This window comes from Xyrauchen texanus, chromosome 12 (assembly GCF_025860055.1).
Source record: "Xyrauchen texanus isolate HMW12.3.18 chromosome 12, RBS_HiC_50CHRs, whole genome shotgun sequence".
Classification (NCBI taxonomy): Eukaryota; Metazoa; Chordata; class Actinopteri; order Cypriniformes; family Catostomidae; genus Xyrauchen; species Xyrauchen texanus.
This window is the reverse complement of record NC_068287.1, coordinates 16,343,924-16,361,982: the sequence shown is the minus strand read 5'-3', so window position 1 is coordinate 16,361,982 and position 18,059 is coordinate 16,343,924. Positions and strand designations below refer to the sequence as shown.

General features: G+C 36.2%; 1 protein-coding gene across 1 annotated transcript in view; it reads left to right on the top strand.

Annotated features, from left to right (window-relative positions):
* LOC127652528 (heparan sulfate glucosamine 3-O-sulfotransferase 2-like) overlaps positions 1 to 15,763 on the top strand; it is a 51,671-nt gene extending 35,908 nt beyond the window's left edge. Inside the window, exon 2 of the mRNA XM_052138703.1 lies at positions 14,431 to 15,763. Within this exon, the coding sequence (XP_051994663.1) occupies positions 14,431 to 15,049 (619 nt within the window). The 3' untranslated portion in view covers positions 15,050 to 15,763. The remainder of the gene's footprint in view (positions 1 to 14,430) is intronic.
* The last annotated feature ends 2,296 nt before the right edge of the window (positions 15,764 to 18,059 follow it).

Below are 18,059 nucleotides of genomic sequence, written 5' to 3'. Positions count from 1 at the left end.
TGGCATATTGGTTTGCACTTAGCACGGCATGCAGACTCATCAGGAATTTTAGTCTGAAGTTTTTGATTTTTGCATTTATCATCTGGCTCACAATGTGGTCCTAGAAAAAACATGCTTGGGCTCACAAAAGGTATGTAGGAGACATTTAATTTGAGGGGATAACGTTCAGCAGGTGATATTTGTGAGACACTAGCTGAGCCAGTTCTCTAGAGATATCACGATCTTGTCAGCACATCCCAGACATATCATAAGAGCTGCCCAGCTCTCTGAAAGCTTCACCAAAAAAGATAACAGGAATACATAGTGAGCTGGCAGACAATCAACAGAACTTTAACTTTCAGACATAATATCAGACCTTTGCCTGATGCCATTTCTCATTACATTGACATGGTGGATGTGTCGACAATAAGTAGTGACTAAGCCCCCTGATGAATTTGAATGTCAATCTGCATTAAAAGTGAAAGCCAGTGATACCAGACATCAGGATATCCTCTATTATGTAGACCTATTTCAACACATACAAAGATCTAATAAAGGCATGGCTTGTAAAGAATGCTGGTGTAAATGTTACAGAGGAACGGTCCCAATGGGAACTAAACAGGCAGTAATTGTTTTATGTCTTGTTTATGATAGAAATTAAATTAGGAATTAATTCTCTTTAATTCTGCAAGAGACAGATTTCAAAGTTAATTCAATGGGAGAAGATAAAATGTTTCCTGTGCTGCACCATGATAAGCATATTAATTATGTGATTGCAGAGGAATTATACAGTGAGAAATATGTTTACAGTTTTGGCATGCATGTTGATTTTATTAAAATCGTGTCTAATACAGTGTCCCAGCAAGTTCAAGATCATTGAGCTCAAGCCTAGTTCTGTGCTCGAGCCCCTCCATTATAGACAGCACACCAAATCCATTTACCTTAAATGCTCCTGGACTGAACCATTGAATTTGTGAAAAGGAATTAATGTCACTAACCTGTAAAACTTAGGCATTACTTCATCCTAATCAGTATTGGATGTATCCGATTACAAAGTAACTAGTTACTGTGATCGAATTTCTTTTTAGTTAAAAAAGTAGTGTAATGCATTACATTTTAACTTCTTGTAATCAGATTACAGTTTCCGACTTTGAATTAAATTAATTAAAGTACTTTTAAGTACATTACTTGTGCTGAAGTAGAATGTGTAATACATTTAAAATTGTGATAATGAATGAGGAAATACACTCACTGAACACTTTATTAGGAACACTGTGATCCTAATAAAGTGCTAGATGTTGTCTTCTGCTGTTGTAGGTCTGGCCATTTTCTGTTGAACTCTCTCATCAAGGCATTTCCATCCACAGAACTGCCGTTCACTGAATGTTTTTTGTTTTTGGCACCATTCAAAGTAAATTCTAGAGACTGTTTTGCATGAAAATCCCAGGTATCAGCAGTTACAGAAATAGTCAAACCAGCACGTCTGGCAATAGCAATTATGCCATGTTCGAAATCACTGAGATCACAATGTTTTCCCCATTCTGATGGTTTATGTGAGCATTAACTGAAGCTCCTGACCCATCTGAATAATTGTATTCATTGCACTGCTGCACATGATTGGCTGATTAGATAATTGCATGATTAAGTAGGTGTGCATGTGTTTCTGATAAAGTGGTTAATACATCTAGACATTTAGAAATTAGTAATGTTATTACTTTTAAGTAATTAAGTAATCATTAAAATAATCTGATTACATTTTTAGATAAGTAATTTGTAGTGGAATACTTACCTTGAGTAATTTACCCAACAATGATCCTAATAAGTGGAGTGGTGGTGGCATAGTGGGCTAAAGCATATAATTGGTAGTCAGAAGGTTGCTGTTCGATCCCCACAGCCACCACCATTGTGACCTTGAGCAAGGCACTTAACTCCAGGTTGCTCCGGAAGAATTGTACCTGTAATAAATGCACTGTAAGTCACTTTGGATAAAAGCGTCTACCAAATGCATAAATGTAAATGTAAGTTTAACACTTGGGACATTTGCCTTAGCTGCCACTAGAGGTCGCTAGGACAAATGTCCCAAGTGTTACAATAAGTGCTCATTGTACTAAACCAGCACCTTTTAAACATGACCTGTTTCCAGTCAGATTGGCTGAATAAAAAAAAAAAAGTTTTTACCTTTACTGTGCCCTAACAAGCCTCTGCTTTTACTGATTTTGCATACTTAATTTTCTGCCATCAACCACCAGTTTAAAAATTGTTATCTTTGAATTAGTCACAAAAATAAAAGCTTTTTAAAGATGTTTTACAAAGGGCCTGGAACTTATTCCACTTATGGCTATTTCACTGTCTATTTCTCACTATAAATCCCATAGTATGTTTTTGTGCACCACTATGCAATTAGCACCTTTCTATTCCTGCTTTCGGCGAAGTTAGCCTTCACTCTTCACACTAAAATGATTTTATTCTGAAAGACCAGACACTTATGTAAGCAACAGAGCACTTGCCAGCCCCCGTCTCAGAACAGCAGATGAGAGGCATATCCATAATGTGATAACAGGCAGACTGGAAGATTCTTGGAATCTTTTGATTCTTGCAAACACAATTAATTTGAGAACTGTGAGTGCAGAGATGGGTGCAGGAATAAATAAAATGGAGCTTGGACCGAAGTGTTTCTATATACAAATATATTCCTGAATAATGAGTTTTGTCCATGGTAACAGTGTATAAATGAACGATCATGTGGACAATATACAGCTGTGGCCAAAAGTATTGGCAGTGACATAAATGTTTTTGCAAAGTTTGCTGCTTCAGTATTTGTAGATAATCTTTTCACATGCTTCTATGGTATACTGGAAAACAATGATAAGCGTGTCATATGTTTTAAAGGCTTTTATTGGCAAAAACACTCAATTTATGCAAAGAATCGATATTTACACTGTTGACCCTTGTTCTTCATAACCTCTGCAATTCACTCTGGCATGCTGGATATCAACTTATGGGTCAAATCTTGACTGATGGCGATCCATTCTTGCCTTATTAGTGCTCAGAGTTGATCACAATTTGTGGGCTTCTGCTTGTCCACTCGCCTTTTTGAGGATTGACCACAGGTTCTCTATGGGATTAAGATCCGGTGAGTTGCTTGGCCACAAATCCAAATTTTCAATGTAATGATCTCCAAGCCACTTCATTATCACTCTTGCCTTGTGACATGGTGCTCCATCATACTGGAAAATGCATGGATCATCAACAGATTGCTCCTGGATCGTTGGGAGAAGTTGCTCTTCCTGGACATTTTGATACCATTCTTTATTCATGGCAGTGTTTTGGGCAGAATTGTGAGAGAGCCCACTCCCTTGGATGAAAAGCAACCCCACACATGGATGGTCGCAGGATGCTTCGCTGTTGGCATGACACAGCACTCATGGTAGCGCTCACCATTATTTCTCCAGACTATATTCCGAACAGTCGGAAGGGAGCTTCATCAGAGAAAATATCTTTGCACCAGTTTTCTGCTGTCCAATCCTTGTCATTCCTGCAGAATTTCAGCCTGTCCTTGATGTTTTTCTTGGAGAGAAGTGGCTTCTTTGTTGGCCTTCATGACACCAGGCCATTATCCAAAAGTCTTCACCTCACTTTGTGTGCAGATGTATTCACACCAACCTGCTGTCAATATTGAGCAAGCTCTGCACTGGTGATGACACAATTCCGTAGCTGATTCCTCAGGAGGAGATGGTCCAGTCGCTTGCTGGACATTCTGGGAAGTCCTGAAGCCTTCTTCACTGCAGTTGAACCTCTCTCCTTGAAGTTCATGATGATCCAGTAAATGGTTCTTTCAGGTGCAATATTCTTTGCAGCAATTTCCTTGCATGTGAGGCCATTTTGATGCAAGGCGATGATGGCTGCACATCTTTCTTTAGGGGTAAACATTGCTAACAAGAACACAATTATTTGAAGCAATTATTCCCTCCTTTTATAGCAAACAGTCTGCACTTATAATCCAATCAGAATGATAGAGTGATTTCACCTGACTAGTACTCGTTCACACTTTCACGATGTTGGCTGGTCATTTTGTGCTGGAAATTTTAGAGACTGTTGTGCGTGAAAATCCCAGGAGATCAGCAGTTACAAAAACATTCAAACCAGCCCTTCTGGCAACAACAACCATGCCACGGTCGAAATCACTGAGCTAATTTTTATTTTCAATTCTGATGGTTGATGTGAAAATTAACTGAAGCTCCTGACTTTATATGTGAAGTAGGTGTGTAATAGGCAGGATAATGTATAGCAAGCCGATCCTTGTTGCAAAACAAACACTTGCAGGGTTTGCTTTCTTATTAAGAAGGTCTATTCAAATGCATTTCTCCATGCAAATTAATAATAATTTTACTGTTATTTCTGTTGATTACAGGCAAATATATTTACATGAAATCACTATTCATTGGGGGTATTATGATGCACTTGAGTTTAGTTGAATAAACCATAAATTCTCCCTTACTGATGCATGGGATAATAATATTTGAGAGAAAAATGAAGACAAAAATTCCACTGTAAACCAGCTTTAATTTGACAGCGTCGGGACAAATTTTGAAGGGTGCCTTTTTCATGGATGTCCAGAAAGAAATACATGTTTGATTATGTAACTTAAGCATGCATTGAATCAGTACGAGGCTATTATTGGTGTATGCATTCAAACACATAGTAAAGTTGTTTAGTGGGGAGAAGTTCTATTGCTCCATATGTAAGATTAATGGCTGCTTCTGACCCTGAACTGCTAAGGCTAACAGAGACACCCCGGCCAGCAGCACACATTTATAAATCAAGCTAAATGGATCAATATTTCCAGGACTGTGGATGTAAAGTATAGCAACTCCTGTTTACGAAAGCCCATTATGAATTGGGGATGAGTCACAACTGGTGGAAACGTGAGGTTATACTCTGACCCCAGTGCTCCAAACAATAAGATGGTCAATATAATATTTAATCTTTATTTCAGTGTTTAACTAAGATTTACATTTTTAAACCCTCACTAATCCTGTCTTATAGCAGTAATTCTCAATTCAATGGATGGACACTGATACAATCACTTTAAAAAATAAAATAAATTATAGTTATGGTTTTAATACTGTCTCAGGATAAAAGATTTGAGGGTTTAGTAAATGTAGCAAAGCTCTCATTAATTAACTAATATTTATATCACACAAGTGCACACCAGGTTATTTAATTTATTCTTAGCAAATGTCTATGGAACTACAGACGTTTGAGCTTTTGTATATATATATATATATATATATATATATATATATATATATATATATATATATATATATATATTGTTGTTGTTTTTTGCCACTTTTATTATTACAACCAATATGAAAAATATGCTAAGTATACTTGAAGCCAGACTAATTATCAGTATGCTTCAAGTGTTAATGATTAGTTAACTTGAAGTGTGCTATTTTCGAACAACTAATTTTGTACTAAGCATATTTTTGTTGTAATTAAATTGTAGTAAAGCATAACTTTAAGTGTATTTAGTGTACTTTTGTGTGCTAAATTGGAACAACTTCAAGTATACTTAGTATACTTTAAGTATATGCCTGTGAAGGGTAAATACATGCTTGATTAGTGATATTAAAGTGTACTTTATTTGTGTTACAAGTACTATACAAATGAATTGCGAGTGTCTTCGAAACGTACAAGCAATATACCAGTGTGTTATATTTGAGTAAAAGGTATATGCTCAGTAACACCTTTGGCTTATTCCAAATACTACAAATTGCACACTTTGTCTTCAATAACAAACTGTTATTACTTAGCTATTATTTGTACAATATACTTTAAACATTATATCGTCTTACACAAGACAGTATTTTAAATGTGTTACCTGCATACTGAAGGCTGAATTTCTTGGGGGACTTTTTTACCCAATGCTGAATGCACTTGTTTTCAAGGCCATTACAATAAATTCATATAACTTCATTAACAGACAGTGTTTATTTAAATCTCACATGGTTTTATAATTGTAAACATAACAAAATGTACCAACTGTAGCTCCCTCCAATGACAGACATGAAGCACGAGGTCATGGTTTAAAGACCTCAAATGTTGCCTGTCTCTTATGAGGGGCTAAATCTTCCTTTATTTTTATCATCGTTTTCTTTCTTCTAGGTTTGTCTGCTTACATGTTTATTATTTTGTGTTCCTGTCGCTGATTTATTTTCTGTCGTCTTTTTTGGCGCTTCCCTCAACAGGTGTTTTCTTAATTAGTTACGGGCAGAACACTAGCGCCTAGAATAGTTCTGCCTCCAAACTACTATTACTATAAGTACCAAAAAATTGCAGGATAAACGGCTATAATTTAAACAGCTATAAGTAACAGTTACACGAACCATGCTTTTAAATTAAAAGACCGCTGAAAAAAAAAACAGTGGCCACACACAAACTACGCATTGTTATTTTTTCTTGCTGAAATGCTCATTGTTACACTTGCGCCTGATTAAGTAAAGTGCAAATAAATACACTTTTAAAAAATAAACAGAATTTTCACTTCAAGTATATTTTTCTAAAATATATTTTTAGAAAACATACTAAAGTACAATTATTTTAACGTGTGTTAAAAGTTGTATTGTGAAAATTGGTAAAAGCATGATGTTAATACTTTAAATATATTTAAAGATAGTTCAGTTTTTGTTAGTATATTTGCAATATACAATTGAAAAAAAGAATATATTTCAAATACAATAAAGTATAATTTTTTCACCAGGGAATGGTGGAGAGAGTACAGAAAACGATGAGAAGAGGGGCAACATTAATACATATAAATGATGCAATCCAAAGTGCATTTGAACAGCGGTGAAACACTTTCTTATGATGTGTTACATTCATACGAGCAGACAGAGAAGTACGTTTGAAGTAAGTTTGGAGTAGAAGAAATAGAAATAAACCTTGTGTAAATTGTCAGCTTTACGCTAAGCTAAAATGCTATTTCTAGCCATTTTACATGCACAAGTTACCAGACATGATCAAATTTCTTTACCAAGAAAATTCACGTTAGACCAGAATTTCTTTTTACTAGTAAAGAAATTATATATTCGGTTACTGACCTTGAGTAATCTAACGGAATACGATAACATTTTAATTTTACTGCATGTATTCTTTAATCTGTAGTGGATTGCATTTCAAAAGTAACCCTCCCAACCCTGCAGAACGCATATCTCATTAAGTAGTTCATCAGTTCAAGTCATAACAACTCTAAAGTTGGACATTAGGTTTTCTTCAAGAAAGTTGTGAAAATAATGACCTATTTCACATGTCCCAGATTTGTTGATGCCTTTCTCTCTACAGTGCATATGTAATGCAGGTGATAGTGATTTATGAACAAGAGAAAAGGATGTGGCTGAGATTTGAGATTTCCCCACACCCTTCAGCTCACCCAGGAGATAAGAGACTAGAAATATTGGCTGAAAGTATTAAAGGGGTCATGAATTGGTCTTTTTATATAGTTTTATTATCTTCCCTGAGGTCCACTGATAAAAAAAAATTTTTTGCATTAAAACAGACATAATTTAGTAATACATTTTAATTTTCCACCCTGTTTTTTGTGGAGGCCCAAACCTGCAAAAATAAATAAATAAATAAATGTAATAATAAAAAAAAAAAAAAAAATGAATAAATGTCTTGATAAAACAAATATAATTAGTTTTTAATTAAATGTAGTCCTGAATTTATTATTGTATGACTTTATTCCTTTATTATTTTCTATATTTATTTTTAACTTTTTTTTATTTATTCATTTATTTTGTATTGTTTTAAAAAAATGTATTTATGTGTTCATTTATTTTTTATATTTATTTATTCCCACATATATTTATTTCCATATTTATATATTCCCATATATATTTATTTATTTATACATGTATTTATTTTTACTTTTCTGTGTGCAACATGGAAATGAGGGAGGCGGTCCTTGCGTAGCTCCAGTGCATCATTGGTTGAGAGCTCAGTAGTACTTCTCGAAAGCAAATAAGATGGACTTCCCACCTTAGCACTCCCTGACTCGCACAGATTTAGAATATGCAGGGAAACGTTTTGTAGAGTGTCTAACAATCCAGGATGTGGCCTACAGCTCTCCTAAACCATCAATACGCACCTCTACTCATGAAACATAGTCATTTGATGCATGGTTATCGACTTCATTCGCTAAGTTGCACAACTCTCTAGATATATGTGAAGCGTCAGCTATAGATTTTTTTTTATTGCAGAACTTATATATACAAACATACATAAACGATAAGGGAAATGAAGCATGGTTGTATCTTTTTCATTGAACAATCATAACAACAGAAATCAATATTATGGATTTGCGGACATCAAAATATGAAGTTATATACACAGAAAAACAAAAAAACAAAAGCATAATGTTAAATCATATAATTTATGAAACTTGCTCATTTTGTGGTTTTGTTGAAGAAACAGCTCCCCATTTATTTTGTGATTGTAGTATAACCAATAAATCTTGGATTGACTTATGCTCTTAGGTTTTTAGCCCCACAAATAGCTATAGTTTATAGGATATGGCTATGACCTAACGCCATGTAAAAACAGGTCAAGAGTAATCGAGCACACGCTTCAATCTACAATAAACCAATGGTAAGCAGGACCAGCCCACATAATTATCATACAAGAGACAGAAATGTAAGAATAAATATAAAAATAAATACATGTAGGAATATTTAAATATGGAAATAAATACAGGTGGGAATAAATAAATATAAAAATAAATGAATGCATAAATAAATAATAATAAAGAAAATGAAAGAATTAAAAAAGTTTTAAAGAATTCAAATAAAAAGAGAAAATAAATTAATTAATAAATAAAATAAACAAAAATAAATTCAGAAAAAACTTTAATTAAAAACTAATTATATTTGTTTTATCAAAACATGTATTCCTTTATTTATTTTCTTGTTATTACATTTATTTATTGATGTATTTATTTATTATTTTAGGTTTTGTCCTCCATAGTTTTTGGCCCGCTGTCTGAAACGCTCGGTTTGGGTATAAGCGCCTCTTTAAAACTTCAACGTAAATGCCCACTGTTATGATTGGCTAACATGTGTAGTCCCTCGAATAGAACCATTTCCATTTTTGAAACTCAATCAGAAGAGAATGAACCAGCTCAACAACATGTCAGGGTTTACACATAACACACATCCAACACATTGCATCCGAATATATTAAACTGTTCATCTCAAGCATAACAGTTAACACTCAAACCATGTCTACACCAGATGCGAGAGTCACTTCAAAAGCAATAGAACCCATTATAATCAATGTTGCTGTCTACCGTTGCAGCGGATTGCGGCGAAAGTAAACAGATGGGCCGTTCCATTTTGCACTGCACGCGGTGGCACTACTACTGCCAACAACACAAATAAACAGTTTAGAAAATTTGTGTCCCAGTGTAGACAGCCTCAAGCCCTTGCGTCACATCAACGAACACTCCCGGTGTAACAGGATGTCAGCACTATAAACTATCTCAGAGTCATAACATATGAAATATTCATGAATGAAACTGTATACTGACGGTTTTTGCGATCACGTCCAAGTGTTTGAACTGCTCCATCCTTTATAACAGTTCCTTTGCAAATATTGAATCATATTGGTATGAGCCGAACATACAATCCATTCTAAAATACACTAAAGACACATCCACATCCACATCATGTTTTCATACACCAACAACTAAAATTAGCGCAGATGGGAGAAAGAGCGCATCCATGACAGAGAGCTTCTCCTATTCAGAGTTGTAACACGCCTTTTAAAAGTGGTCCGAGATATGTTTAAATGGTCAAAGACATTTGTCTGTACAGTAATGTTTATGTTGAAAAACATTTAAATCCAGACAGGCACATGAAGGTGTCCAGTGTAAGTCCATTTAGAATTAATCTCCCATGACAGGCCCCATCTGTGACGAGGCAGGCAAAGAATGAGGATCTAAGTGCAGCTTTAATGCAAACAAAAGATGAACAAAGTAACTCAGAATATCACAAAATGCAGGAAACCAGGCACAGAACACGACAAAACATGCAAAAACTGAGGAACTAACCGGGGGAAACAAGGGCTTAAATATACAAGGGAAAAGGAGGAACACCTGGGGAAACAATCTGGGAATGAGAAATAATCAGGGAGAATCAATCAAGGAATAAAACTACAAGGACTACAAAACTAACACAGGAAAAGCACAAAACAAAAGACAACAGGGAATATGTGACACCATCCCTCTCCACTTAAACTGTGTGACTGACTGAGAACCAGTGGGCGGGGACAAGTTTGCAATGACGGAAAAATTGTCTTTGCATATGGAGATGTATTTGGTTATCATGACGTCACAAGCTCCACTAATTCCAAATTAATTTCTATTAAGGAAATGTACAGTTCTGAAACTTACAGTATATTTTTATAGTACAATGACCTACACATTTTTTTGGATCAATCTCACTTCACAGGATGTGAAAAAGAAATAGCAATGTTGCTTTATAGTTTCATAATAATAATAAATAAAATACTTTTATACTAAATGGTCCAATCTTTTTTTTTTTTATTAGAACTGGAAAGGTTCCTCTAAATACAGTATTTCAATAGAGTACAGCGTTTGTGAAAAAACGTATTATATTATAAAACTAGACTTTTGGATATTTTTGATAGAACCAGGCTTCCCACGATCATTGAAAACCTGGAACTAGCAAACTATTCATATTATGATGTTTATATATTATTGTGTTTTCCAGGCTTGGAAAAGTTATGTAAATAAATAAAAAACAATCTTAAAAGTCCAAATTGTATTAGATTTGCTCTGCTCTATAAAAATATTACATTGGCTAGATATTTCTTGTGTAGAGCTTTTGTAGCCTAGTGTAAAACTTGCTCACATGCCATAGTAATTTTCTATTTGTAAATTAATCATTGTTCTGAGTTTTTCTTTTTTTAGTGAATCTGTCAAATTAGTCATTAATGAATTGGTCTGAATAAAAGTTTTTGTAAAAATCTAGCAACCTCATATGAATGAAAGGTCATGGAAAATAGGGCTGGGTAAAAATATAGATTTTCGGGTGCATCGCAATATTTATTAGAACGATCATAATATTGATTCTTAAATCCCAATATCGATCTATGCGCAATACTCTATAATGCAGGTAAATGACTCGCGTATGCAACCAAATTACACTAAAAATGTCTGTGATTAGCCACTGGCTGGTAAATGTTCAGATTTCATTCACCAGCAATTGAGTAGTATAGTAGCAAAGAAGTCCAGCATGGAGATTCTTTTACTGCATGTAGAGAGAAAAGTTTAATTTAACTCATTCCATTTAATGAGAAAGACATTTCTATCTGGAAGACACGCATGCTTGAGTGAGGTTTAAGATGCCATTTATTTGATGAATGTAAAGCAGAAAAGTAATGTCTCTCTTTGGCGTTGGCCCCGTCTGGCGGTCCAAGGGAGTTGTACTTGGAACCGTCATATCCTGCCGGAGATATGTGGCAGGATATGACTACCCCGTGCAGGACAGGGCTCAACTGGTGGTGGTGGGGTGGTGGAGGTTGCAGTGTTAGCACACTGAAACAGCAATGTGATAGATTGTGAGCAGACTTATAAAGGAATGGCTTACATGCGATTGGCTTGGAATTACCTAGCTAATGGTGCGATGATGTACAGCTGCTAGTCTTCCCGCTAGAACTTCGCTGCGCTTACATTTCCACGCAGCCAATTTGTCATTGAATAATATCTCTTTTAGTATAATTTTCTTTTCAGTCAGTTGTGTATCAAAAATAAAACAAAAAAAATTTAATTATAATCACACATAATGTAGTGATGATGCATATGATGCAGTGAATAAGCTTTAAATAAATATATGTCAACCAAAACATGTCTAGATGAGACGCTCGCTGAACTGTCCCTATTCTACATGTAAACAATGAAAAAGTAATAATATATACAATGCATTCAGAAAGTATCCAGACCCATTCATTTTTGTCAAATTTGATGTTGCAGCCTTATGCTAAAATCCTTTAAATTCTTTTTTTTCCGACATCAATCTATACTCCATACACCATAATGACAAAGCAAAAACCTGATTTTTGATAACTTGCAGTTGAATTGAATAGGAACCATTATGCTAGGACAGCCATTTTCAGGTCTCTGATGTTCGATTGGGTTCAAGTCCGGGCTCTGGCATTCTCAAAGTTGTCCCTATAAGCCAATCTTGCGTTGTCTTGGCTGTGTGCTTAGGGTCGTTGTCCTGTTGGAAGATGAACCTTCGTTCCAGTCTGAGGACCTGAGCGCTCTGGACCAGGTTTTCATTAAGGATATCTTTATATTTTGCTGTGTTCAGATTTCCTTCAATCCTGACCAGTCCCCCAGTCCTGCCACTGAAAAATACCCCCACAGCATGACGCTATCACCACCATGCTTCACCGTTGTGGTGTTGCTCAAGTGACAAGATATGATGCTTGGAATTGAGGCTCTCAATCTTCAGAATTCAATCTTCATTTCATTTTTATTTCATCAGAGCAGAGAATCTTGTTTCTCACAGTCTGAGAGTCCTTTAGGTTTTTATGTATCTTGCACTGAGGAGAGGCTTCCATCTGGCAACTCTGCCATTAAGTCCAGATCAGTGTTGCAGTGATGGTTCTCCTTCCACAAGTTTCTCCCTTCTCCAAACATGATCTCTGGAGCTAAATCAGAGTGATATCGGGTTCTTGGTCACCTCTCTTCTCCCCCGATTGCTCAGTTTGGCCGGGGGGCCAGCTCTAGGAAGAGTCCTTGTTGTTCCAAACTTCTTCCATTTAAGAATTATGGAGGCCACTGTGACCTTTGGACCCTTCAATGCAACCGAAAAAAAAAAAATGGTCTGTGCCCCAGATCTGTGCCTCAACACAATCCTGTCTCTGAGCTCTGCAGACAGTTCCTCATATCCATTTTCAGCTGTGAGACCTTATATAGACAGGTGTGTGCCTTTCCATATCATGTCCAATCAATTGAATTTGCCACAAGTGGACTCCAGTCAAAGTGTAGAAACATCTCAAAGATGATCCAGAGAAACGGTATGCACCTGAGCAAAATTTCAAGTGTTAGAGCAAAGGGTCTGAATACTTATATCAATGTGATATTTCATTTTTTTTTTTCTGAAATTATTTAAAGCATTTTAGCAAAAGGCTGCAACATAACAAAATGTGAAACGTCAAGGTGTCTGAATACTTTCTGATGCACTGTATACTGCATACGCAGTATTTACACTCACCGACCACTTTATTAGGAACACCTGTACAACTACATATTCATGCAAATATCTAATCAGCTAATCATGTGGCAGCAGTGCAATGAATAAAATCATGTAGGTACGGATTAGGCGCTTCAGTTAATGTTCACGTCAACCATCAGAATGGGGAATTTTTTTTTTATTTTGACTGTGGCATGATTGTTGGATGATTGTTGCCAGAAGGGCTGGTTTGAGTATGTTTGTAACTGCTGATATTCTGGGATTTTCAAACACAACAGTTTTTAGAGTTTACTCTAATGGTGCAAAAAAAAAAAAAAACATCCAGTGAGCAGCAGTGCTCAAAACACCTTGTTGATGAGAGAGGTCAACAGAGAATGGTCAGACTGGTTTGAGCTGACAGAATGGCTACTGTAACTCAGATAACCACTCTGCGTAATTGAAGAGAGCGGAATAGCATCTCAGAATGCACAACACGTCAAACATTGAGGCATATGGGCTACAACAGCAGAAGACCACATCTTGCACTTTTTTAGGAATTTTTTTGAAATTCAGACATCAAGACTTTATAAATTACATTTATTGATGAAATTCAGTATATGGATAAAAAAAAAAATTGTAAAATGAATACTTTTGCATTTCATATGTAAGCAAAATGGGCATTAGAACTGAAATATAATCATATGAATAGGAATCAAATCGATTGAGAGCTTGAGAATTGGAATCAAATCAAATTTGGAAATCTTTATCAATACCCAGCCCTAATGAAAAGTCATGAAAATGTACTTGTCAAAAAGTGTACAAACAAACATTTTCAAATTATAGTGATATAATTTGTGTCATTGACCTATTACTTATCAACGAAGGAAAGTGTATATCTTGTTTCATCATGTATTTCAAGTTTTCACCATTTTCAATCACCTTTTGCCTTCACTGGTTTAAATGGTTCAGGGTATGGCATTTCAAAGCGCAAGACAACTCTCCAAAATTATTTCATGTCAGCTACCTATTTACATTATAGATATACATTGCTGGTTATAGGGGCATTACATACATTTCAAATAGTTCCTTCATGTTAATGATTAATAGTTTTTCGTTTGTTATTCGTTATTCGCTTTTCAATTAAAATATTTTTTACAATTTCATTAATCTATCCATTTTTCTTTTTCAGAGGCCTTATGCCACGGACTCTGGACAGCCAAATAACCATGGAGAAAACACCAAGTTACTTTGTGACACGGGAGGCACCACGGCGCATCTCAAACATGTCCCATGAAACAAAACTGATCGTTGTGGTGCGAAACCCCATCACGAGGGCAATCTCCGACTACACGCAGACCCTGTCAAAGAACCCCGACATCCCCTCCTTTGAGGAACTAGCTTTCAAGAACAAGAGCGTAGGCATCGTGGACACCTCATGGAACGCCATCCGCATAGGAATGTACATCCTACACCTGGAGAACTGGCTGCAATTTTTCCGTCTCTCGCAAATCCATTTTGTTAGCGGGGAGCGCCTTATCACGGATCCGGCCGGAGAGCTCGGCCGTGTGCAGGACTTCCTGGGGCTCAAACGCATCATCACAGACAAGCACTTCTACTTTAACCGAACAAAAGGCTTCCCATGCCTAAAGAAGCCAGAGAGCAGCAGCCAGCCTCGCTGCCTGGGCAAATCTAAGGGCAGAACTCACGTGCAGATAGACCAGGAGGTCATTGAGCAGCTTAGAGAATTTTATAGGCCATTCAATGAGAAATTTTATGAAATGGTGGGTCATGACTTCAGATGGGACTAAAGTGAAGGCCTTTGGTGAATGACGTGTGAGCCATTGAATAAAATCAGTTTGTCCATTTGTTAGTGGGACGAAAAGACATGGAAAACATCAGACCAATTGACCCTTTGCTAAGCTCCAACCCACTTGGTTATTGTTGCTTGTGCAGATCAGCTTTACAGTATATCCCATTGGAATGAATTGGAGATGTCCACGAACAGTGCAGTCTTAAGGAAAACATGCTTGCTTACATTTTTATACGATAAGAAGACATGTGCAAAAAGTACGAGGGAAACACATTTGCTGAATACATTCCTATGTATAGCAATTTTACAGGAATATAGATGCACATCAAAAAAGTCATATGACTTTGCCTCAACAAGCCATGTGAACACATAATTAGTTCAGAGAACATCTTCAAAATATTCTCAAGGCATCTCAGATGTTGCTTTCGTAATTGAGAGTGCCAAAACCTGTAATCAAAATGATGGGCTACTATTACATGCCCAAAACTGTGTAACAAACATAAACTATATGACATCTGCCACTGAATGCTTCATTAGAGTGTTTTGTCTGCACGCAACTTTTTTACATTAAATAATAGTCACAGTGGCTTCAACTTTCATTTTAATTTCTATTTTGCTCCAATTTCTTTTACATAACTTAATTTTGTAACTTGGATGGAAACAAGACTATTGTAAACTGAAAGGAGAAAGGCCTCATATGAAAGTGATTACAACTGATACAATTATTAATTTATGTTTCTACAATACACATTTTTGTATACCGTTTACCATATTTTTTTGGGTCATTTCTTTTTTTATTTCAGTTAAAACTATCCCAGCATATGTGACTTACATAGACTTACATTAGAAAAGTGCAAAAGCTTGTCTAGTAATATTGCAGCCAGCAACAGTTGCTTAGTAAGTATTGGTCACTAACATTTTTAAGGCGGGCTTGGTGAAGGGTCAATTAAGACCTGATGCTCCTAATATATTAAAAATGCTCTTAAACATTCTAAAATACAAAGTTGTATGTACTGCAGCTCAAGAGACTTTGCCTTTCACGTGAAATGTTTTAATACATCTCGAACTTGTTCAAGGCCATTAAATAAATGTATAACCAAGAATATTTCATCCAGTCTTGTAGAGTGTTTGGTATACACACTGTTTATTTCATTCACTGTCCTCCTGTTATTATTTAAAACCTCAACCAAGTCAGTCATCTTGATATGAAATGGAAAACCGTAAAGAATACAGTGACTGCTGGGGTGTGTCATTACGTTTATCTCACAAAATGTAAAACAGGAAAACAAATTAAACAAATCCAAAGAAACCACATTCACTTTCATCCTCATTGCAGTACATGATGTTTTGTTTCTCCGAGAAGAACAGCCAATCTTTTATACATTTTCCTCCCCTTTTCTCCCCAATTTGGAATTCCCAATACGCTCTAAGTCCTCGTGGTGGCGTAGTGACATGCCTCAATCCGGGTGGTGGAGAACGACTCTCAGTTGCCTCCACGTCTGAGACGTCAATCTGCGCATATTATCAAGTGGTTTGTTGTAGAGACATAGCGCGTGTGGAGGCTTCACGCTATTCTCCACGGCATCCACACACAACCCACCAAGTGCCCACCGAGAGCGAGAACCACATTATAGCAACCACGAGGAGGTTAGCCCAATGTGACTCTACCCTCCCTAGCAACTGGGCCAATTTGTTAGCCTAGGAGACCTGGCTGGAGTCACTCAGCATGCCCTGGATTCGAACTTGCGACTCCAGGAGTGGTAGTCAGCGTCTTTAATCGCTGAGCTACCCAGGCCCCTCAAGAACAGCCAATCTTCAGACATATTGATCTGCAAACATTGTTTACTCAAAGGGTACAAAACATAAAGGATAATTAAGGACGTAGTTTGAAAGATAGTCTACTGAAACATGCAGTTTTGGTTGTGCATGAATTTTCCATCCTTTTAAACTACCTGACATCAGCAGGCTAACTATCATTGTAAACAGTTGTAAAATATGTTGGGTTTAATGTACACTTAAATTTTTCAGCATTTGAGGTGTCATAAGTAAACGACTAATCCTGAAATAACACAATTGTATCCATATTTTTGAGTTTGATGTTCTAGGCATACTCTAACATTCACAATGCAAAGCTTCCTCCCCAAGTTCACCATTTACACATATTAAGTTGTAGGGTCATTCAGAAATCATAATGATATTGACATCAGAACTATGAGCACTATAATCAGAACTATAAACATACTGTATAACCATCCACATTTACAAATTAATGCCTGTACTCAGTATTTAGCAACTTGGCCTGCTCTCATGAATGAAAGTGTAAACTATGCTGCTTGTTTTCACATGCAAAAAGGTTAGCCAGTGTTAACAGAAGTAATTCACATATAAAGGTCTTAAAGATACATGGAACTGCTTTTGGTGCAAGAAACCTTAAATGAAATTATAAATGGACACAAAAGTGTTGCATATATATAGCCCCTTAAAAATAGCTGTAAAAATGTTTAAAGCTGCAGTCCCTTTGTTAAAATCAATCATTGAGCACATGTATTGGGTTTTCTTATCTAATGGCAGTTTATCTTTTATGTGCAACAGTGATGTCCTTTATTATGTAGTATTTGCATCACTTTGATGGAAGCAGTGCTTAAATCCACCTGTCAGAAAGCTGAATCAAACATTAGTCTTTTAAAACACATCATTGTGCTCTGAAAAGGTCTATCATTGATTTTGTATGATCATGAGGGAGGCAACAGCACAATTACAGGTAGAGGCCAGTTTAACCTTCAAAGTAAATACCACAAAATAAACAGACAGTGCTGAAAATGCCATGACCTTTGAGCTGATCAGAAGCATCTTGTACTTCGGCTTAAATAAGTAATGTCAACAAAGTCAGGAATACCTTGTCATGTTCTCACTGCCTCGGGGATGGCTGGAGAGTGTGAAAGTGCATTAGGATGCTATTGTTGTGGGTTCTGAAAGACATATGAAAGCATCACATGTAATGGATGCTA